The following is a 23,346-nucleotide window of genomic DNA, read 5'->3' on the forward strand; positions in this document are numbered from 1 at the left end:
CCCATAGGAGTAACTCACACTCTGGGGCAGCTTTATTCTCCCCTAAGATTGGGGAGGATATCATCAGCGGCATCCCTTCCACTGCTGGTTGTTGCACATGCCCTGATAGGATAGATGAGTAGACAGTGCTCGCTGGGGAAACACTTCCAGATTGCAGCAGAGGAACAAGCTGAACAGACTCAATGTTTCCCCTTCAAAACTCCTTCCCATGGAGCTCTTGGGACCACCCATATCTGAGGAATCTGTCGAATGGGCCAAATTCTGCATTCCAGAGTTGCTTTTTTCAGTCAGGGAAGCTCAGTCGGGACAGGAGGGTAAGCCCTTAAATTTGCCTTTCTCTTCTCCATCCTATCATTGTGCAGATTTAGATGCCTTAAAAGTTAGCACACCCCGCACCTTTTGATGTCCTTGGCAATTTATAGGACAAAATTGGAGTCCAAGATTCGCGTTTCGTGAACCACACTATTGATTATGGCTGCATACCTCTCCATCTCTATTATTTTCCAGACATTTGTCCACCAGTCTTCCAAAGGGAGGCTGCATTTCTCTTCCAAAAAGCCGCTATCATTAATCTGGCAGCTAAGTACAGAATCCAAGTTAAATGGGAAATTGGGTTTATTTGGGGATAGGAACATTAGGTTGAAATATGGGAAAATCTACCCAGAATTTCTGTACGTACAAGTCATCAAGATACACCAATTTGAAAATATTGTTTCAACATATTTAACTCCTTATCCTTTAAATAACATGGTCTCTGATATTAGTAGTTCTTGATTTCAGTTTGGTAAACTGAAGCAGATGAAGCTAACCTGTCTGTTTTTTTATAAAGATATACACAAGGTTTGCAGGGACAGCTTAACACTCCAGTTGAGAAAGGTATGTGAATTGTTAACATTTTTCACTGGTGATCCACTGTAACACAATAGAAATATTCACAGAACCTATATATGAAATATTTTTCAGCCAGATGATAGGAGTGGAGTACGTCCTCCTACACGCTCAAGATCCCATACTCTTTATCATCAGGAAACAGCAAAGACAGTCTCCTACACAAGGTAAGCACGTCCTATGAAGGAACACTCTGGCCTCCTACAAGTTAAGCAGGGTAATTTTTTTTTTTTTACTTAAACAGTGAACTAGAAATGTTCAATCAAAATGTCTCATTTAAATACCTAGTAATGTAGGACCTCTTTTACAAAGCTGCGCTGCCGATTCTCAGTGCGGCAAATTAGGGGAAGCCATTCAATTCCTATGGGCTCCCTCTCATTTGCCGCTCGGGAATCGCTAGCATGGCTTTGTAAAAGAAGCCTGTAGTTCCTCCTGGTCCATCATCCACTGTGCAGGCCAGGTGAAATCCGTTTCCTTGAACCACAAATATGTTGAGAGGTTTTTTTTTTATACATGTTCAAAATATGCATCTGTTTACTCATGGATAAATAACCTTGTATACTGTGTTTGTTTTCATGTGGTCAAAACTTTTTAGGACAGGCAGATAAAGCCAACTGTTTTGTCAAGTAAAATTGGAGAATTGTTTTACAGGCCATTTTTCAAAAAAATTTTTTGTGATCATCGTGAAATGACGTAACTGGTTCCATGAAGCATAGCAACGGGTATAACAGAACCAAAACACATAAAATCCACACTCACTGTTCAGTAATACATCAACACATCCACTTATGAATTTTCTATCCTGAAACCTCACCACACTCACACCTCTACTCACAAAAACAAAAATGTATATCATATGTTTTCTGTTATGATATATTGCCCCTTAGCTCCTCGTTGTTTCCTTCCAATGTTTCAACGTTCTTTTCCATTGATATGTTCCTTAACGATACTTTGATTTTGTCTCGTATAACTCTTCACAATGTAATCCATAACCAAATTGTAACAAAATGTATTTCCATCATTCATAATGTATTGTAAGCCACACTGAGCCCGCAAAAAGGTGGGAAAATGTGGGATACAAATGCAATAAATGAAAAAAATAATAAATAAATAAAACTTTATAAGACAATGCAGATCCAACAATGCAGAGATTGATACCGGTGCATGAATGACCATATTGATACAAAATGTTTACAAGGAGTTATTCAGTGTTGCATCTTGAGATTAAAGTGGATTAGAGGACATAAGAGATGAAGGATAGTTGAAAAAAAGCAAGCACATTGTCTTTCATGTGGTAAGTCATAATTTAGCATGGAGGTGCCCAAAATATGCTGGATTTACTTTACTTTTGAATCGCAGCATACCCAAAGGAGTTCAGTGTGATTTACATAATAAAGAGAAACTGGACATACCAGGAATTACAATCAGATTAAAATTACAATAAAAACCCTTAAATACACTTCATCAAAATTTGCCCAATACATATCTTTCAAATATGTTTTCAAAGCCCTGTGAAACATCTTATAACAAGGGATAGACTGTATTTGAGCTAGAATAGCATTCCACCATTTTTTATTTTATTTTTTTAAATTTGCATGAAGCTTTTATTGAACAACTGAACAAAACAACATTGCTTCCTGTACAGAAAGGAGAAAGCTTTGATGCACAGCTTATACAGTTACACATAAGTCCCCATTCTTCCCCTTTCTATAGCCATGACATACTTAGTATAGCCTCTTTATACTTCAAACTTTATAATGAGTTTTTATAAATTTCAATCCCCACCCACCCTACCTGCCAGGATACATGTGAACAGTTTCATAGAAGCCTCCCTCATTAGGGTTCAGGTATTCTTCTAATTATAGAGTTGTGAAAATTGTTTCCAGATCGTTTGCCATTTACTCGTCTGATGTTTTCTTTCAGCTAACAGCCTCTCCATTTCGCACACATATCGCAATTTGTTGTGCCATTTAAGGATTGATGGTACTCCCACTTGTTTCCACTGGGACGCTATAACCACTCTGGCCACTCCCACCACTAATCGCACCAGAGCCCATTGGTGGTTCTGAAGCCCTGCGGGTCTTGTGGTAAAGAGAAAAAGCTCTGGTGACCAGGGAATAAGGCCTCCCGCCCACTTCTGCAGCCGGCTATGAACTGATTTCCAAAAAGCTTGGGCCTTTACACAACTCCACCACACATGCCCCATGGTACCCCTTTTACCACACCCTCTCCAACACAGACCTTCAAGACCTGGATATATTCTCCTGAGACGATCTGGGGTGAGGTACCATCGAAACAGAACTTTCACTGCATTTTCCTTAAGCGGGACATGTGTGGACACACCAGCCGCTGTGCGTTCTATTCTCTCCCACTCGAGCCCCCCCCCCAGAGTCAACCCAAGCTCTTTCGCCCAACTTTTCCTATGCAGGGTGTACCTGGGTGCCTGTGAACTTATTCCGCTATATAACCTACTGATCAAGCCTCTAGACGAGGTACTGTTATCACAAATGTCTTCTAGACCCAGCCTAGTCCTGCCTAGGACTGATCTAACAGCCTCAGTCTTAAGGAAGTGGGTCAATTGATGATATGCAAATTCCTCCCCAGCTCCTATAAGGCCCCTATTCTGCAAGGCCTCCAGCGAAAGCAGAGACTATTATCATCAAACAGTTGACCCCAGCATCTCATGCCCTCCTTATACCATCTTGTAAATACCCCCACTTCCGTCCCCGGTAGGAACAAAGGATTGAATGCTATGGGCGCCTTCCAGGTCAGTATGCACTTTCCCTTTGGGAATAAACTATCCCAGTAATGGAGCGTGACACAGATGGACGGACACATCCCCTCTTCCAGTACTCGAAACATTTTGGGAAGCCACATGAGTGCCCCCAGCGGCCGGGACCCCACAGAATGCTGTTCTAAGTGTACCCACTGCCTATCGGGATAATCTTGGTACCATTCGATAGCCGCTTTCCCTTGTACTGCCCTATAGTACCACAGGAGATTGGGAACACCCAGGCCTCCATGTCTCCTATCCTGGTAAAGAAGCCTACGTGCCAGGCGCGGCCTCTTACCAGCCCAGACGAAACGCACAATAGAGTCCTGTAGTGATGTAAGAACTCACCTGGGCATCATCACAGGCAGCGCTTGAAACATACAGCAATCGGGGCAGCACGTTCATCTTGACAATGGCTACCCTACCAAACCAGGAGACATCTTGATCCCCCCACCTCTCCAGATCTGCCTTTATTTGGCGAATTAGACCCCTATAGTTGGCCTCAAATAACTCAGTTAATTTCAAAGTGATATTCACCCCCAGGTATTTAATTTGTTTATTAGCCCATTTAAACGAACAGGACGCCTTCAAATAGTCTATGTTTTCTGTTGGAAGCGTAGTATTCAATGCCTCTGACTTTGCCATATTTACCTTGAACCCCGATAATTTAGAGTATTCATCAATGAGGCGTATAAGATTTGGAAAGGTTGTCAGTGGACGTGTGACATATAGCAGAATATCATCTGCAAACAGGGCCATTTTATGAGTTCTATCTGCCACTCGGGCCCCCGAAATTCCCGGATCTAACCTCATGCGCGAAACAAAGGGTTTCATGACCATAGCAAATAATAAAAGGGATAACGGGCAGCCCTGTCTAGTTCCCCGGTGCAGGGTGAACACCTCTGAGTTGCTCCCATTTATTCTAATGCAAGCTCGAGGGGACTCGTAAAATGCCTGAATCCATCTTCTAAATTGTGGTCCAAATCTCATTGCCTCCAAGACTTTATACATAAAGGGCCAATGGACCCGGTCAAAAGCTTTTTCCGCGTCTAAACTGAGGAGACATAACGGTCTTTGATTTCTTTGGGCTAAAAACATGAGATCCAAAGAACGTCTGATATTATCCATGGCCTTGCGATACGACACAAAGCCTATTGGTCAGGGTGTATGAGTGGTCCCAACATATTGGCCAGTACTTTCGCTAATATTTTGACATCTGCATTCAATATCAATATGGGCCTGTACAAACTGCACTCCGCAATATTCTTATTTGGTTTAGGCAACACTGCTATCCATGCCTCCATCATGGATGGTGGCAGGGACCCCCCCCCCCCCTCCCGTCTGGTTGAACAGATCTGCTAAGAGTGGGGCCAACTCAGGTGCAAACTTCTTATAGAACTCATTGGGAAGCCCGTCCAGTCCAGGAGACTTGCACGAGGGTAAACCCCGAATAGCCTCCTGGACCTCCTGTGGGGGTAACCGGTTTTCCCAACATTTCCTGGTATTGTGGGGACAAGGTAGAAAGTTCGCTATCTGCCAGATATTCAGCAATGGATTCCAGAGGGGGCGCTATCTCCTGGGAATACAAATTTTGATAAAATTCTCTAAAACATTTGCGAATTGAAGTAGTATTACTCAGCATGGCACCCGTGCCATCTCTCACTTGTTTGACCATTTGATCAACTTTTTGTCTCTTCAGCTTTATCGCGAGGCGACGTCCCACCTTGTTGGCTGTCTCATATGCTCCCACCCGTAACCTCTCTCTTCCCAGGCTGAGCTGCTCCTAGTAAATAGAATCCAATATTGCCCTCTCACCACATAACTGGTTCCAAATCAGAGGGGATCTATGCGCCTTATGCTGGCACTCCAGGTTTTGTATTTTCTCCAGACATCTTGCTATTTGTGCCTTACACACCCTAAATCGCTTACTAGCAAGTTGTAGAAAATATCCCCTGGAGACCACCTTCAGGGCATCCCAGACTGTGCCCAAAGGAGGACCCAAATCCAAATTGAACTCCAAGTACTCCTTCAGCACCGCTCTATAGCCCTCCTCCACCTCCTTCTCCTGCAGCAAACTAGTATTTAAGGTCCATCTCTTATCTTTTAGTTCGGGCCTTATGGTTGGTAGAGTAACCCATACCGGTGCATGGTCTGAAAGTGTCACGTTGCCTATTCCTGCCTGGGGTCCCCTCTCCACCAACGTGGCATCAACAAATAATATAGTCGATGCGTGAGTAGGAATCATGCACTGGGGAGTGAAATGTATAGTCTCTGTCCGCCATATGTGTCAGTCTCCATAGATCTATAGTTCCCAAGGAATGTGCCAGAGATTCCAGTGCTGCAGCCTCTTTTTGCTCCCCTCCCTCTGTGCTGGAGGCGCCTGACCTGTCTATACTGGGGCTCATAACAGCATTGAAATCACCCCCCATTATTAGGGAACCCTGTACAAAAGATGCTAGGGAATTTTTCACTTTAGTAAAGAACTCTATCTACCCACTATTCGGGCTGTATACTGATGCTATCGTTAAATCTACCTGGTCTATTTGAATGTGTAAAAATATGAAACGCCCACCTGGGTCTTTCTTAACCTTCATTACCCGTGCCCCTGTCGCATTGTGAATTAATATACCCACTCCCTTTGTTTTTGAGCTCTCAGAGGAGGCGCAGTAGACCCCAGGGTAACCCAGGCAGGAGAGAAATCGCTCATGTTTGTGGCGGAGGTGTGTCTCTTGTAGAAGCACTACATGCGGCCCCAGCTGCTGTATCTCTTTATATAGCTTCTGCCTCTTTTGAGGCATATTCAATCCCTTGACATTATAGGATAGGATTTTTAACTCTGCACTCATTGCTCTTGATGTGTATGGTACACATCTTCAACCTTCCACAATTTCCATACACTATTATTCATTAAACAACCTGGCCAAATCATCCCAACCGCCCCCCATTCATCATCCCTCCCGGTCCTTCCCCCTCCCCCCTTTCGTTTTTTAGCTGGACCTCCGCCCTCTGCCAATTCCTCCCTCTGCCCATCCTTTCTACTGTCCAACCCCCATATACACTATCCCTTTCCCCACCCTTACAAAACATCCCCTCCTTCTGTGATTCCCACCAGACAGCGCCTTGAGCACTGAATGGGATTTTTGGAGGAGCAACCCACTAACCCGATGTACTACCCTTCCCCCCTCCCGCACCTTTCACACGACCCCAACCTATCACACCTTTAGCTTATTATGCCACTTTCCCATTTCCCCGCAACCATATTATAAACAGTATTAGCTGAGCGGTTCCCAGCCATTACGCCAAAACATTTTGTTCACCCCATACTTGTTTTACACATCCATTCAGAGTCAGCATTTGTACACACCAAGTCAGGTCCCAGACTTTGATGCCTTTTGCCCCACGCACTTCCATTTCTGAAGCTTGGCTTTCGTAGAAGGAGCAATCTCCGCTGGCACTGCTGCTGTAGGAGTCAGTCCCGCTTCATGCAGACTCTGCCATGCTTCAGAAACCCGACGGATTCGGTACTGCTTGCCATTTAGTTCAAAGCAGAGTGCAAAAGGAAAGCTCTAGCGGTAAGCAATCTTCTCCTTAACCAAAATTTCCAAGACGGGTTTCATAGATCTTCTCTGCGCCAGGGTGTACTGTGATAAGTCTTGAAAAACAGCGATTCTCGCATCATTGTAATCCAGGGTTGGCTGTTGGCGAGCCCGCTGCCAGACCCGCTCCTTGACTGAGTAAGACGTGAAGCGCACAACTATATCCCTGGGTTTATTGGCCAATGTTTTACCCAGTGCGCGGTGTGCCCGATCGATCTCCACCTCTGCCAGATCAGAGTTGTCGCCCAGTAGCTTTCCACATATTGCGCGTACAATGGTAGGGACATCCTCTCTGCCACCCGCCTCCGGAACGCCTTGAAATCTCAAGTTATGTCTGCGACCTCTGTTTTCGAGGTCGTCCAATTTGTATTGTAAATCCTCATTTTGCTCTGACAATTGGGCAATGCGCGATTCCAGAGCCTCATTAGTTTCTGCCTGCTCGTCACATCGCTCTTCCAAGGCCTCAACATGGCCCCCCAGCTCGCGTAAGTCCAAGCTTATGGCGTCCATGTGTTCAAGGATCTCCACCTTAGAGGCTTTGATTTCCTCTCGGATTGCTTCCAAGCATTTTGCCAGGTCATCCGGCGCATTTTTCTTTTTTTGAACCGTGGAGCAGCTTGGGTCCGCGTGGGATGAAGCCTTATCGGAGTCCGACGACCGTCGCAGCTCCGGTGACACAGGACGCAGCGGGCCCTTCGCCGCCTGCCGAGTGGAGTGGCGCTCTCCCTCCCGGTGCTGCGACGCCGGTGGCTTGCTCATTGCAGGCAGTTGCTGTTCCCCGACGTAAACACTCGATGAAACGCCAAAAGTATTGCGGGTGAACGTGGCAAATGGCTCAGAATCGTGGGGAAGTGCAGGAGCTAAGGTTTTAGGCAGCCATCTGTCTTCGTGACGTCACTTTGACCAGCATTCCACCATATTACTGTCAAATGAAGTTGTCTTGTGCTCCTCCACTCACTCCACGGTCCCCCACCCCCCTTCTCCAATGGTGCTGATGCTGCCACATAAATCAACAGACCATCTCGGTCCCTCAGGCTCAGGCGGACCCGAGTTTCAGGCCTCCCAAAGAGTCCCAACTGGCCTCCTAGTCTCAACCTCCCCTCCCCCCAGTCCCCACATAATCGCATGCTGTGCCCCAAATGGCACCACCAGGAGAACAAACTGAAACAAAATCAAATCCCACTCCAACCCCCCCCCCACCTCCAACCTTCCAAACAACAACACATATCAAAACTCACCCAACTAGGCACCCAAACCACTTGCCCGGCATTCACAGCCCCAGACCCCTGCCCCCCCGGACAATCCCCCAGTGACTGGCCTACCAAGCAGAAACAACGTTAGCACACAAGATTTAAGTCTGAGAGATCTGGCTGCACTATATATTTCCATTTTTCTGCATCAGCAATCTGTTCTACTACAAGAGAGTAAGGGGGTCTTTTACTTAAGGTTAGCTTTATCTGCAGCAGGGCCCATAGGAGTAAAATAGGCCCTGCTGCAGATAACTCAAACTAATCTTTAGTAAAAGACCCTCTAAGTATAGTGTTGGATTTTTCTGTATATCACCAAGGTTTACATAGTAATATATAACATAGTAGATAACGGCAGAAAAAGACCTGCACGGTCCATCCAGTCTGCCGAAGAAGATAAATTAATATGTGCTACTTTTTTATTTGTACTGTCCTCTTCAGTGCACAGACCGTATAAGTCTGGCCAGCCCTATCCCCGCCTCCCAACCACCAGCTCTGGCACAGACCCTATAAGTCTGGCCAGCCCTATCCCCGCCTCCCAACCACCAGCTCTGGCACAGACCCTATAAGTCTGCCCAGCACTATCCCTGCCTCCCACCACCGGCTCTGGCACAGACCGTATAAGTCTGCCCAGCACTATCCCCGCCGCCCAACCACCAGCCCCGGTACGGACCGTATAAGTCTGCCCAGCACTACCCCTGCCTCCCACCACCGGCTCTGGCACAGACCGTATAAGTCTGCCCAGCACTATCCCCGCCGCCCAACCACCAGCCCCGGTACGGACCGTATAAGTCTGCCCAGCACTACCCCTGCCTCCCACCACCGGCTCTGGCACAGACCGTATAAGTCTGCCCAGCACTAGTCCCGCCTCCCAACCACCAGCCCCGGCACAGACCGTATATGTCTGCCCAGCACTAGCCCCGCCTCCCAACCACCAGCTCTGCCACCCATTCTAGGCTAAGCTCCTGAGGATCCCTTCCTTCTGCACAGGATTCCTTTATGTTTATCCCACGCATGTTTGAATTCCGTTACCGTTTTCAATCTCCACCACCTCCTGCGGGAGGGCATTCCAAGCATCCACCACCCTCTCCGTGAAAAAATACTTCCTGACATTCTTCTTGAGTCTGCCTTATAAATCTACCTTTCTAACTGTCAAAACATTGGAGGGCATTTTCCATGCAGAAAGTGGATATTTTGTGTTTGTCCTGCTTATATTGTGCAGCATGTGTGGGTTTTTTGGGTTTTTTAAACATTTTTTGTGTGTGTGTGTGGGAGGGGGGGGGTTCTCCTGCCTTTGGGTAGTAAGATGTATGAAGAGCCTAAAAGCAATCCATGCCCAGCTTGGTAAACAATGTTGATTTGGGTCCAGTCTGGGAAGCACAGTGATCCTGTGCTAACTTGAGGAGGACCATTGATTTGTCTTGACACAGCTCCGTTAGCATGTTGGCAAAAGGCCAAGCTGAGGTAGCAGGTTTTGGGTTTTTTTTCCAGAGAGCTAGACAAATGTGGTAAGTGGGACATGTGCCAAGTTGGTCTGATAGAACTGCAGAGCATTTGGGTGGGGTGGGGGGGGGGGGGGGGAGGAGGAACTAAATTGTGGCAGGTCATAGTAACAATTGAACTTGACAGTAATTGTAGCCCCCAGTTTCAGCTTGAGGACTAGATCCGTAGCAAGAATTAGACATTTCTCTGGCACATTTGCATAATTAAAATGTTTTTCCAAATTTTCTTTTGTGTATTTCTTATTTATTTTGCTTTTTTTGGAAGAAGTGGTGGGTATCAAAAAAAAAAAAAAAAAAAGGAAAAAGATCTTGGGGATGAGGAGAAGAGGAGGCAAGAAAACCCAAGATGGAAAGAAGGATAATGTAGGGGAGGGGAAGAGAAAGGATTGTAAGTGAGAGAAGGTCAGGGATGGAGAATCTCTTCTCTGGGATCTTGGGGGAATCAAAATGGGAGAGAAAACAGTGTCTCATTCTAGCTCCAGTCTCAATATCCTTTGCACTCCTAGTTCTTTTTTTTTCTTCTCTCTCTCTCTCTCTTTCTCACTTCCACATTCCATCCTGAATATACATACCCAGCCCCTGTTTCTCACCCCTTCACATTCCTAGTTCATCTTTTACACAGTTCCCCACTGATTGCTTTGAGTCCTTCTTTTGTTTTTCCACACTCCCCATTCCAACCCTCATCCCCCTGCCCACATTGATTGGGCTGGCAGGAGGCAAAGGTGAGTGACAGTGCCATGTGGCCTATGTTCCTGCTTTACCACTTGTGCCTCAATAGGCATACAGTATCCCATGAAGTTCAGTTAGGCTTTGGAGGAAAACAGAAGAGGAGGGTAATGTGACCCAAAGTGCTGATGCTCACTTCTTGCTCTTGTTGGCTTGATCAGTGCAAGAAGAGTGGGAATAAATTGGTGAACAGAAGGAAAGGGTTGCAAGCATGCATGCTGGTGAGCTGCTTCCCAGCCTTGACTTGGCTCCCAGTCTGGTGATTCCATTGGAACTGGCCAATTTGATAATATAAGGCCTGGATTTTTTTTAGTTCATTTCCATGGCAAAGAAAATGCATGTGATCATGGTCCCTCTGGAATAATCCAATAATCTGTGATTATTTGCATTTTTTGGGGTTCAGTTTGGGGGAAGTTTAGATGTGTTCAGGTTTTGGGCTATAGTTATACAGAGCCTGGATATCTGGATCTATAATGAACAGACTTGAAGCTGTAGGTGTTGGCACTGGCAGCGCTATAGAAATGCTAGTAGTAGTACAATTATGTGTTGGTCATATGTAGATGATTTCTCAGTTGAAGCATTATGGGGGCAATTTAGGCCCCATATTTCTGAGAGCAGTGTACAAAGATCAGGGGACTCTCAATTAAATTACATGGAAATACTTTTAAAACAAATAGGAGGAAATATATTTTCACTCAACGAATAGTTAAGCTCTGGAACTCGTTCATGGAGGATGTGGTAACAACGGTTAGCATATCTGGGTTTAAAAAAAGGTTTGGACACGTTCCTGGAGGAAATGTCCATAGTCTTATTGAGACAGACATGGGGGAAGCCACTGCTTGTCCTGGGATTGGTAGCATGGAATATTGCTACTATTTGGGTTTCTGCCAAGTACTTGTGTCCTGGATTGGCCACTATTGGAAGCAGGATGCTAGGACTGGATGGACCATTGGTCTGACCCAGTATGGCTATTATGTTAGGGTGGAGTCAGTAAAAAGTACCGATTCTGACTCCAGTTTCAAAATAAAAACTAACATAATATAGGGTAAATGTATCATCTTACAGTTACTTATATATTTTTTTTATCCTGGATCTAAAATTCTGGTAAATATTATATCCTGAAATTGTTAGAGATGTTGCCCTGGTGATTACTGCTTTGCCAGTGATGCAAGTTGGCGCAAAACCATTGAGAGGTGGTTCTCTGCGAACAATTCGATCAGATTGAGAACATCCATGAAGCAGGATCTAACTGGGGCTATTCTTTTTCTGAAGACAAATTCTTCAAAGATTTATTAAAAATATGAAGTGCATAAGTGTTTGCATATTTTCATTTTACAGCATTTTTTTGGTTCAGGTTCTTTGTTCAAACTTCAAATAAATATATTTTTTGCATAAAGAAATAGCCTATGTTTCTGAAATTTAAATTTCTTTTAGATTTACTTTACATAAGAATCGAGGTCAGACAGTAGAAAAATAGAGGAGCTGGAATTGAAGGTTTGGCGTACTTATTCCACAGCCCTGGTTTCACTGAAGCGAGAGAGAGCCTCTAAAGGAGTGTTTATTTGTCCCTCTGTCTGTCTATATGCACAGGTGTGCTTGCAAACGTGTAGTCGCAGAAAAATAGGAGGCAGAGCAGAAGAGTAGCAGTGAAGAGAAGCTGAATGTGCTGTGGGGGCCGCAAAGCCTTGTGGTATAGGAAGCTTATTATAATTTGTTATACTGCCCTTTAAAATAGCTCTGAGGGTTTACAATAATATACAAATTGGTGAATGTCAAAGGTGAAAGGAATTACATCAGTGACAGAACGAGGAGGGAAAAAGTCACAGACCTAAGTTGGATGCCCCATCTCTAGAAGGTACCACAGTAAGACATGTGAGCTGACTTTCAAGGAAAAGCATCTTGAAATGGCAAGGTCTTCAGCCCAGCCTTAAAATTTTCAAAATGTTTTCTAGATGAAGAGGGGAAGGGAGGGCGTTCCAGAGCGAAGGACCACTTATGCTGAAAATTGAACTTCTGGTAGATTCAAAACAAATGTATCAAAGATGGAATTACTAATTGATTAAATTGTGAGGATTGTAGATTGCATGCTGAGGAGTAGGATATCAGAAGATGAGTAGTCAGAAGATGAATGAGGTATAGAGGGAGTCCAGAGCAATGGATGTTATGTACTAGGGAGAGAATTTTGAAAGAGATCCAGTGATGCATTAATAGCCAATGTTCAGAATGCAGCCAATGTTCACAAAGCAGGAGGGGGGTGATGTTATCGAAGAATGGCCTAGGCAGCACAAGGGCAAAGAAAAGGTGAATGTGCCATTGGGATCCTAAGCAGTAGCCGCAAATAGCATAGCAACTGTTGCAGCCATGATGAAGTTGGATTTTAAAAGGTAAGAGCAAGTTTGCATTAGGAGGAGGAGGGGCCATGGGGCAGTGAGTGGATGGTGGGGGGGAGTGGAAAGCTGAGAGGAGGGGAAAATGAGGGAATGAATGTAGAGAGAAGGGGGTGAGTGGATGGTAGGAAGGATGAGGGAGGAGTGGAGTGGTTAGGGTGGTGGACTTTGGTCCTGGGGAACTGAGGAACTGAGTTCAATTCCCACTTCAGGCACAGGCAGCTCCTTGTGACTCTGGGCAAATCACTTAACCCTCCATTGCCCCATGTAAGCCGCATTGAGCCTGCCATGAGTGGGAAAGCGTGGGGTACAAATGTGGTAAAAAAAAAAAAACATGGGAAGGGGAAGAGGAGTAAGAAGACTATTAAAAAAAACCCTTCCAGAACCCACTATCCTCCAAATACACCTGACATCCTGTATGTTCTGTACCCCTATCAGACACGTACACATTCCCACATCAACAGAGATGCTTGAGTTTTTGAGTGAAAGAGGTTAAATGTGCCATTGTATCACATTTATAAGAGTGTACTTTTCAACTTGTGGATTTATTCTGGAGATTTATTGTGTAAGTAGCAGTAGTAGTAATAATGCATGTTAGGTTTTGGTATATTATTATCTAAGGTATGTGCTCCTGGTAGTAGTGGTCAATAAAGTGTAAAGAAATACAGTAATATTGATCTCTGAGAAAACATTTGCACAACAATCAGTTTATCTCGAGATCAGTTCACTTGTTTACAACCAGGATAACTGGAGTTGTAATGCAAGTGATTGGTATGATTTAAAATGACAGAGGCTCCAACTGGTGAAGAAATTCAAACTTCCTCGAAGAATTCTTGTACTAACTTACAACAGATCAGAAAATGATCATATCTGATGATTTTAAAGTGAGACAATGGAAACTAAGTGCTTATGGAGGGCAGTTTTATAAATGTGCTCCTATATTTAGGCACCAGGAAGGTCCTATTGGAATCTGTTCTATAAAGGGGAAATAGGCATTTACTGGGTACATATGTGTGTATGTATTTAGTTGCAAGCACATATGCCAGCTATAGAACTCATGTAAAGGGTATGATACATACCTGTAGCAGTTGTTCTCCGAGGACAGCAGGCTGATTGTTCTCACGACCGGGTTGACGTCCGCGGCAGCCCCCACCAACCGGAAGAAGCTTCGCGGGACGGTCGGCACGCAGGGCACGCCCACCGCGCATGCGCGGCCGTCTTCCCGCCCGTGCGCGACCGCTCCCGCCAGTTGAATGACTAGCAAAAAGATGAAAACGCAACTCCAAAGGGGAGGAGGGAGGGTAGGTGAGAACAATCAGCCTGCTGTCCTCGGAGAACAACTGCTACAGGTATGTATCATACCCTTTCTCCGAGGACAAGCAGGCTGCTTGTTCTCACGACTGGGGTATCCCTAGCTCTCAGGCTCACTCAAAACAAGAACCCAGGTCAATTGAACCTCGCAACGGCGAGGGAACAATAGAAATTGACCTACGAAGAACAACTAACTGAGAGTGCAGCCTGACCAGAATAAATTCGGGTCCTGGAGGGTGGAGTTGGATTTACACCCCAAACAGATTCTGCAGCACCGACTGCCCAAACCGACTGTCGCGTCGGGTATCCTGCTGGAGGCAGTAATGAGATGTGAATGTGTGGACAGATGACCACGTCGCAGCCTTGCAGATCTCTTCAATAGTGGCTGACTTCAAGTGGGCCACCGACGCTGCCATGGCTCTGACACTATGAGCCGTGACATGACCCTCAAGAGTCAGCCCAGCCTGGGCGTAAGTGAAGGAAATGCAGTCTGCTAGCCAATTGGAGATGGTGCGTTTCCCGACAGCGACCCCTAGCCTGTTAGGGTCGAAAGAAATAAACAATTGGGCGGACTGTCTGTTGGGCTGTGTCCGCTCCAAGTAGAAGGCCAATGCTCTCTTGCAGTCCAATGTGTGCAACTGACGTTCAGCAGGGCGGGTATGCGGCCTGGGGAAGAATGTTGGCAAGACAATTGACTGGTTAAGATGGAACTCCGACACCACCTTCGGCAGGAACTTTGGGTGGGTGCGGAGCACTACTCTGTTGTGATGAAATTTGGTATATGGAGCATGAGCTACCAGGGCTTGAAGCTCACTGACCCTACGAGCTGAAGTAACTGCCACCAAGAAAATGACCTTCCAGGTCAAGTACTTCAGATGGCAGGTATTCAGTGGCTCAAAAGGAGGTTTCATCAGCTGGGTGAGGACGACGTTGAGATCCCATGACACAGTAGGAGGCTTGATAGGGGGCTTTGACAAAAGCAAACCTCTCATGAATCGAACGACTAAAGGCTCTCCAGAGATGGCTTTACCTTCCACACGATAATGGTAAGCACTAATCGCACTAAGGTGATTCCTTACTGAGTTGGTCTTGAGGCCAGACTCTGATAAGTGCAGAAGGTATTCAAGCAGGTTCTGTGCAGGGCAAGAACGAGGTTCTAGGGCCTTGCTCTCACACCAAACGACAAACCTCCTCCACTTGAAAAAGTAACTCTTTTTAGTGGAATCCTTCCTAGAGGCAAGCAAGACCCGGGAGACACCCTCAGACAGACCCAACGCAGCGAAGTCTACGCCCTCAACATCCAGGCCGTGAGAGCCAGGGATTGAAGGTTGGGGTGCAGCAACGCTCCGTCGTTCTGCGAAATGAGAGTCGGAAAACACTCCAATCTCCACGGTTCTTCGGAGGACAACTCCAGAAGAAGAGGGAACCAGATCTGACGGGGCCAAAAGGGCGCTATCAGAATCATGGTGCCGCGGTCTTGCTTGAGCTTCAGTAAGGTCTTCCCCACCAAAGGTATGGGAGGATAAGCATACAGGAGGCCGGTCCCCCAATGAAGGAGAAAGGCATCTGACGCTAGCCTGCCGTGTGTCTGAAGCCTGGAACAGAACAGAGGCAGCTTGTGGTTGGTCTGAGAGGCGAAAAGATCCACCGAGGGGGTGCCCCACTCTCGGAAGATCTTGCGTACCACTCTGGAATGGAGCGACCACTCGTGCGGTTGCATGACTCTGCTCAGTCTGTCGGCCAGACTGTTGTTTACGCCTGCCAGGTACGTGGCTTGGAGAAGCATGCCGAACCGACACGCCCAACGCCACATACCGACGGCTTCCTGACACAGGGGGCGAGATCCGGTGCCCCCCTGCTTGTTGACGTAATACATTGCAACCTGATTGTCTGTCCGAATTTGGATAATTTGGCAGGACAGCCGATCTCTGAAAGCCTTCAGTGCGTTCCAGATCGCTCGGAGCTCCAGGAGGTTGATCTGCAGATCCTTTTCCTGGAGGGACCACAGACCCTGGGTGTGAAGCCCATCGACATGGGCTCCCCACCCCAGGCGGGATGCATCCGTCGTCAGCACTTTCGTGGGCTGCGGAATTTGGAATGGACGTCCCAGGGTCAAATTGGTCCGTATGGTCCACCAGAGCAGTGAAGTGCGGCAACTGGTGGAGAGGCGGATGACATCCTCTAGATTCCCGGTGGCTTGGAACCACTGGGAAGCTAGGGTCCATTGAGCAGATCTCATGTGAAGACGAGCCATGGGAGTCACATGAACTGTGGAGGCCATATGACCCAGAAGTCTCAACATCTGCCGAGCTGTGATCTGCTGAGACGCTCTGGTCTGCGAAGCCAGGGCCAAGAGATTGGTGGCCCTCGCTTCGGGAAGGTAGGCCTGAACCGTCTGGGAATTCAGCAGCGCTCCTATGAATTCCAGAGACTGAGTTGGCTGGAGATGGGACTTTGGGTAATTTATCACAAACCCCAGCAGCTCCAGAAGTTGAATAGTGCACCGCATGGACCGGAGGGCTCCTGCCTCCGAGGTGTTCTTGACCAGCCAATCGTCGAGATATGGGAACACGTGCACTCCCAGCTTGCGTAGGTAGGCCGCTACCACCACGAGGCACTTTGTAAACACTCGTGGGGCAGAGGCGAGCCCAAAGGGCAGCACACAATACTGAAAGTGCCGTGCGCCCAGGCGGAATCTGAGATACTGTCTGTGAGCTGGCAGTATCGGGATGTGAGTGTATGCGTCCTTTAAATCCAGGGAACATAGCCAATCGTTTTTCTGAATCATTGGCAGAAGGGTGCCCAAGGAAAGCATCCTGAACTTTTCTTTGACCAGGAATTTGTTCAGGCCTCTCAGGTCTAGGATGGGACGCATCCCCCCTGTTTTCTTTTCCACAAGGAAGTACCTGGAATAGAATCCCTGCCCTTCCTGCCCGGGTGGTACGGGCTCGACCGCATTGGCGCTGAGAAGGGCGGAGAGTTCCTCTGCAAGTACCTGCTTGTGATGGGAGCTGAAAGACTGAGCTCCCGGAGGACAATTTGGAGGCAGGGAGGTCAAATTCAGGGCGTATCCGCACCGCACTATTTGGAGAACCCACTGGTCGGAGGTTATGAGAGGCCACCTTTGGTGAAAGAATTTTAACCTCCCTCCGACCGGCAGGTCGTCCGGTACGGACACTTATAGGGCGGCTATGTTCCCGTGGATCCAGTCAAAAGCCCGTCCCCGGCTTTTGCTGTGGAGGCGCAGGGGGCTGCTTAGGCGCACGCTGTTGACGGGAACGAGCGCGCTGGGGCTGTCCCTGTGCCTGACGAGGCCTTCGGGCCGGCTGGTTGTACCTACGCTTCGCAAAAGAATAGGGTGCAGCCTGCCGAGCCCGGGAAAAACGCCCGCCCGCGGGGGCGGGTGCTGAAGGCGCCCGGTGGGAGAGCTTGTCGAGAGCGGTTTCCCGCTGATGCAGTTGGTCAACCATCTGCTCGACCTTCTCGCCAAAAATATTATCCCCCCGGCAAGGGACGTCAGCCAGTCTCTGCTGGGTGCGGTTGTCCAGGTCCGAGGCACGCAGCCATGAGAGCCTGCGCATCACTATACCTTGGGCCGCAGCACGAGATGCCACGTCACAGGTGTCAAAAATCCCCCTGGACAGGAACTTTCTGCACGCCTTCAGCTGCCTGACCACCTCCTGATATGGCCTGGACTGCTCCGGCGGGAGCTTATCGACCAGGTCCGCCAGCTGTTGCACATTGGTCCGCATGTGGATGCTCATATAGAGCAGGTAAGATTGGATGCGGGTCACGAGCATGGAGGATTGGTAGGCCTTCCTCCCAAATGAGTCCAGAGTGCGAGACTCCCGCCCCGGGGGCGCCGAGGCGGTATCCCTCGAACTCCGTGCCCTCTTGAGAGCAGAATCCACGACCGCTGAGTCATGGGGCAACTGGGGCCGCATGAGCTCTGGGTCAGAGTGGATCCTGTACTGGGACTCTGCTTTCTTGGGAATGGTGGGGTTAGTTAGTGGTCGCACCCAGTTCCGAAGCAGCGTCTCCTTCAGGACATTGTGCAGCGGTACCGTGGAGGACTCTCTAGGTGGTGATGGATAGTCGAGGACCTCGAGCATCTCGGCCCTCGGCTCTTCCACAGAGACCACGGGAAAGGGAATGCTTATACACATATCCCGCACAAAGGAGGCAAAGGAGAGACTCTCAGGAGGTGAGAGCTTCCTCTCCGGTGACGGCGTGGGGTCCGAGGGAAGGCCCGTAGACTCCTCTGAGGAGAAATATCTCGGGTCCTCCTCTTCCCCCCACGAGTCCTCATCCTCGGTATCGGACATTAGCTCATGTAGCTGAGTCCGGTACCGGGCCCGGCTCGACGTCGAGGCACCGAGGTCTCGGTGTCGTCGAGCGGTGGACTCCCGCGCCGGCGGGGACGGAGCTCCCTCCATCGACGTCGACGGGGACTCCACCTGCGTGGCGGTCGAGACCGGCACCGCAAGCGGCGGCGGTGTCGACAGCCCCGGCGCCGGGCTAGAGCTCGCCGGCGCCACAGTCTTCGGCGCCGGGGGCGCAAGCACCCCCGACGCCGGCACAGCCTGGCGCATCAGCCCTTCCAGGATCCCCGGAAGGATGGCTCTGAGGCACTCGTCCAGGCCCGCTGCCGGGAAAGGCGGTGGGGCCGGTAAGGGTGTCGGTGCCAGAAGCTGCTGGGGGCCAGGAGACGGCACCGAGGTGCCGGAACCCCGACGCGTCGGTACCTCCACCACCGACGGAGATCTCTCCTCTCTGCGATGACGCTTCGGCGTCGACTCCTCTTCAGGGTGCACCGAGGGCTCCCGGTGACGGCGCTTCTTATCTTTTTTCCGGTGCACGTCACCGGCGCCGGAGGGCATGGAGGAGGAGGAGGTCGATCCCCCTCGGTCTCGAGGTACCGGGTCCGACAGGGTTCGGTCCCGTGGCTCACGAGCTGAGGGAGTGGCCGGGGCCGACTGCCCACGCGGCCTCTCAACCCCACTCTCACTGGCGGACCGGCGGGCCGACGGGACCTGTTCTCCTGGGGTCGCTGCCATCGGTGCCGATGTCTCGGGCATCGATACCGGTACCGAAGACCCGGCCTTCGATACCGATGCCGTCGAGGTCGACGTCGAGGGGCCGGCGCAAGTTCCAAAAGGACGGTCCCGCAGAACTTGCCTCGCAACCTGAGTCCGTTTCCGGAGACCGAGACACAGCGCGCACGACTTGAGATTGTGCTCCGGCCCGAGGCACTGGAGGCACCAAGCGTGGGTGTCGGTCTGCGAGATCGGCCGGCCGCAGCGACCACACTTTTTAAATCCACTCGGGACCTTCGAGGACATCGACGGAAAAATCGCGTCGGCGAAGTCAAAGTCGGCAATGGTGGCTAAAATCACACCACGAAAAAATTAGCCGACCGAGCGGCCACTAGGCCGCAACGAGGCGTCCCCGCTGGAAGCGAGGGAAAAGGGGAGCGCGTGCTCCACACGCGCGAAAATCTTTTTTTTTTTTTTTTTTTTTTTAACAATACAAATGAAAGAAAAGAAAGAGGAACCGAACGGGGATCCAAAGCAACGATCCGCGTAAACGCGGTCGAAAAATCCGGCGGCTGAACGGAGAGAGAGGCAATTGCACAACTCTCTCCAGTCGCGGAAAAAAAGTAACTGGCGGGAGCGGTCGCGCACGGGCGGGAAGACGGCCGCGCATGCGCGGTGGGCGTGCCCTGCGTGCCGACCGTCCCGCGAAGCTTCTTCCGGTTGGTGGGGGCTGCCGCGGACGTCAACCCGGTCGTGAGACAAAGCAGCCTGCTTGTCCTCGGAGAAATGCTTATACTTAGATGGGGGTAATATAGATTACTATAAATTATGCACATAAGTTACATGGAGAAGGGTAGTTAGTGGGGTTCCCCAGGGGTCTGTTCTGGGACCACTGCTTTTTAACATATTTATAAATGACATAGAGATGGGAGTAACTAGTGAGGTAATTAAATTTGCTGATGACACAAAGTTATTAAAAGTTGTTAAATCGCGGGAGGATTGTGAAAAATTACAAGAGGACCTTACGAGACTGGGAGACTGGGTGTCTAAATAGCAGATGACATTTAATGTGAGCAAGTGTAAAGTGATGCATGTGGGAAAGAGGAACCCGAATTATAGCTACGTCATGCAAGGTTCCACGTTAGGAGTCACGGACCAAGAAAGGGATCTAGGTGTCGTCGTTGATGATACGTTGAAACCTTCTGCTCAGTGTGCTGCTGCGGCTAAGAAAGCAAATAGAGTGTTAGGTATTATTAGGAAAGGAATGGAAAACAAAAATGAGGATGTTATAATACCTTTGCATCGCTCCATGGTGTGACCGCACCTTGAATATTGTGTTCAGTTCTGGTCACCGCATCTCAAAAAAGATATAGTGGAATTAGAAAAGGTGCAGAGAAAGACAATGAAGATGATAAAGGGGATGGGATGACTTCCCTATGAGGAAAGGCTAAAGCGGCTAGGGCTCTTCAGCTTGGAGAAAAGGCGGCTGAGGGGAGATAAAATAATGAGTGCAGTTGAACGGGTAGATGTGAAGCGTCTGTTCACGCTTTCCAAAAATACTAGGACTAGGGGGCATGCGATGAAGCTACAATGTAGTAAATTTAAAACGAATCAGAGAAAATTTTTCTTCACTCAATGTGTAATTAAACTCTGGAATTAGTTGCCAGAGAATGTGGTAAAGGCGGTTAGCTTAGTGGAGTTTTAAAAAGGTTTGGACGACTTCCTAAAGGAAAAGTCCATAGACCGTTATTAAATGGACTTGGGGAAAATCCACTATTTCTGGGATAAGCAGTATAAAATGTTTTGTACATATTTTGGATCTTGCCGGGTATGTGTGACCTGGATTGGCCACTGTTGGAAACAGGATGCTGGGCTCAATGGACCTTTGGTCTTTTCCAGTATGGCAATACTTATGTACTAATCATTTCTATAGTGCTACTAGAGGTATGCAGTACATGCGCAGGTACTTTCTCTGTCCCTAGTGGGCTCACAGTCTAAGTTTTTGTACCTGGGGCAATGGAGAGTTATGTGACTTGCTCAAGAAAGATCACAAGGAGCTGCAGTGGGAATTGAACCCAGGTTGCCAGGATCAAAGCCCGTTGCACTAATCAGCCCGCTCCTCCACGGAAGAGTGCAATTGACACATGGGAACCCAACAGTGGGTAGCCAGGTTGCCATTTATGCACGTGTACATTCACATCAGAATGCTAGCATTTGCACATGTCCCCTTGCCTAAATCTATGTGGCTCCTTATAGAATTACCCCCTCTATGTATATGTCTGAAAGGAGAAGAGTGATTATAAGAGGTGGACGTAGAAATTCAAATATATATGGCTAGATTCAGTAAATCATGCTCAAAATTCGGCTCTGAAATAAATTGTTGGTAAGCTCGCCTGTTCTTTAACAGAATTGAACTTGGTGCCGATTTCCACACTTTAGGCGCCCAAATTAGGCATGCTGAGGCTGTGTTCTACAATTCCGCAAGCAACCTTTTGGAACTCCCATGGCCATGCCACCTTTTCAGTTAACGCGCTAGTAGAGTTAAATGCCATGCCTGATAGAATAGCGCGCAGCCATATGCGGGCCCAAATTTTAATGAGTGCCAATTAACTTCAATAATTGGTTGTTAGCACCCAATTATTGGTGTTAATTGTTTCATTACTCAGTTTGCTGCGTATCTTTGGCGGGTGCACAATTCTGGGCGCCATATTTAGAATCTGGGGGATCTAGAGCAAGAGGCCGTGCTATGATTCAAGAGAAGGAAATACTTCTTAACAGACAGGATGGTAGATGGTGTGGAACAGAAGAGGTGCTGTGGAGGCAGACAGCGTTGGAATTGAAGAAAGCATTGGGATAGGCACCGAAGATCCTTCATGGTGAGAAGCAACTGTGAAGTCCACAGAGTTGATGGGCAGACTGAATGGAACTTGACATTTGTTATTGTCCGATTCTGTTTATGCATATTCCTGTGTAAGAGTGACTTGTTTCACTACCTTCTAAATCTGCAAAGATTTCTGATGGTGATCATTCAAGATCACTCACTTCGGCAGGGAATCTGTACCATGGCCATTTACTGCTGAATTCCATGTTGCCTGCTCTGGCTTCATAGGAAGCATCAAATATGTGTGATCTAGTCCTTAGGCTTTGGATTCATCTGGTTATGTGTCCAGATTGGCTATTGGGGCAGTGAATCGGGTCAGACAGATTGGCTATTGGGGCAGTGAATCGGGTCAGACATGCTGCAGTGGAAAAGCGAGTCTCATCTTTCCTGTAATGCTACATTGAGGCGCACAATGTATTCTGATGGGTTTGTAGCACTCAACATATCTTTACAGGATAGATGTTAGGCAGTCATTCTGCAGTGAAAATCAGTCTGCTAAGTAGATTATTGGTTGCTATGTCATTATTGCAGCAATAATAAGAAACTAAGTTACTAGCAAATTTCTTAGCAATGAACTGTTGTTCATTTGTACATTTTGTACTTAACAGCAGACAAAGGCAATGTGACTAGTGTAATAATGGCAAGCTGCTTTGTGCATGGATTTTCTTATTTGTACATGGAGATGCTCAGTGGAACTTGTCCAGGGTTCTTCTGCTTTTAAATAAAACTGCTGTCATGAGGACATGTTCATAAGTATCCAATTGTTTTGGTACAGAAAAATCTGTGAAGTGAAAAATTACCGTCTGTTAAGGGCAACAGAACACTGAAAATCAGTTTAGATGAGAGACTGAATTTTTCCTTTTTTGTTGTTGTTGTTGTACTCAGGGCTGACTAACAGGTCAGTTGATTTGCTTGCTTTGCTAAGTTTGCTTTTGTAACAGATTTGTCTTTTAAAAATTCTTAGTTTTAAAAGAGGTGAAAAAATTACTGATATACCCA

General features: G+C 47.8%; 1 protein-coding gene across 1 annotated transcript in view; it reads left to right on the plus strand.

The window, feature by feature from the left end:
* The window catches only part of MED6 (mediator complex subunit 6), a 104,209-nt gene that overhangs the window by 28,302 nt on the left and 52,561 nt on the right, over nt 1-23,346 (plus strand). Inside the window, 1 exon segment of the mRNA XM_030214926.1 lies at nt 964-1,055. Within this exon segment, the coding sequence (XP_030070786.1) occupies nt 964-1,055 (92 nt within the window).

Source organism: Microcaecilia unicolor, chromosome 9 (assembly GCF_901765095.1).
Source record: "Microcaecilia unicolor chromosome 9, aMicUni1.1, whole genome shotgun sequence".
In the NCBI taxonomy this organism is placed as follows: Eukaryota; Metazoa; Chordata; class Amphibia; order Gymnophiona; family Siphonopidae; genus Microcaecilia; species Microcaecilia unicolor.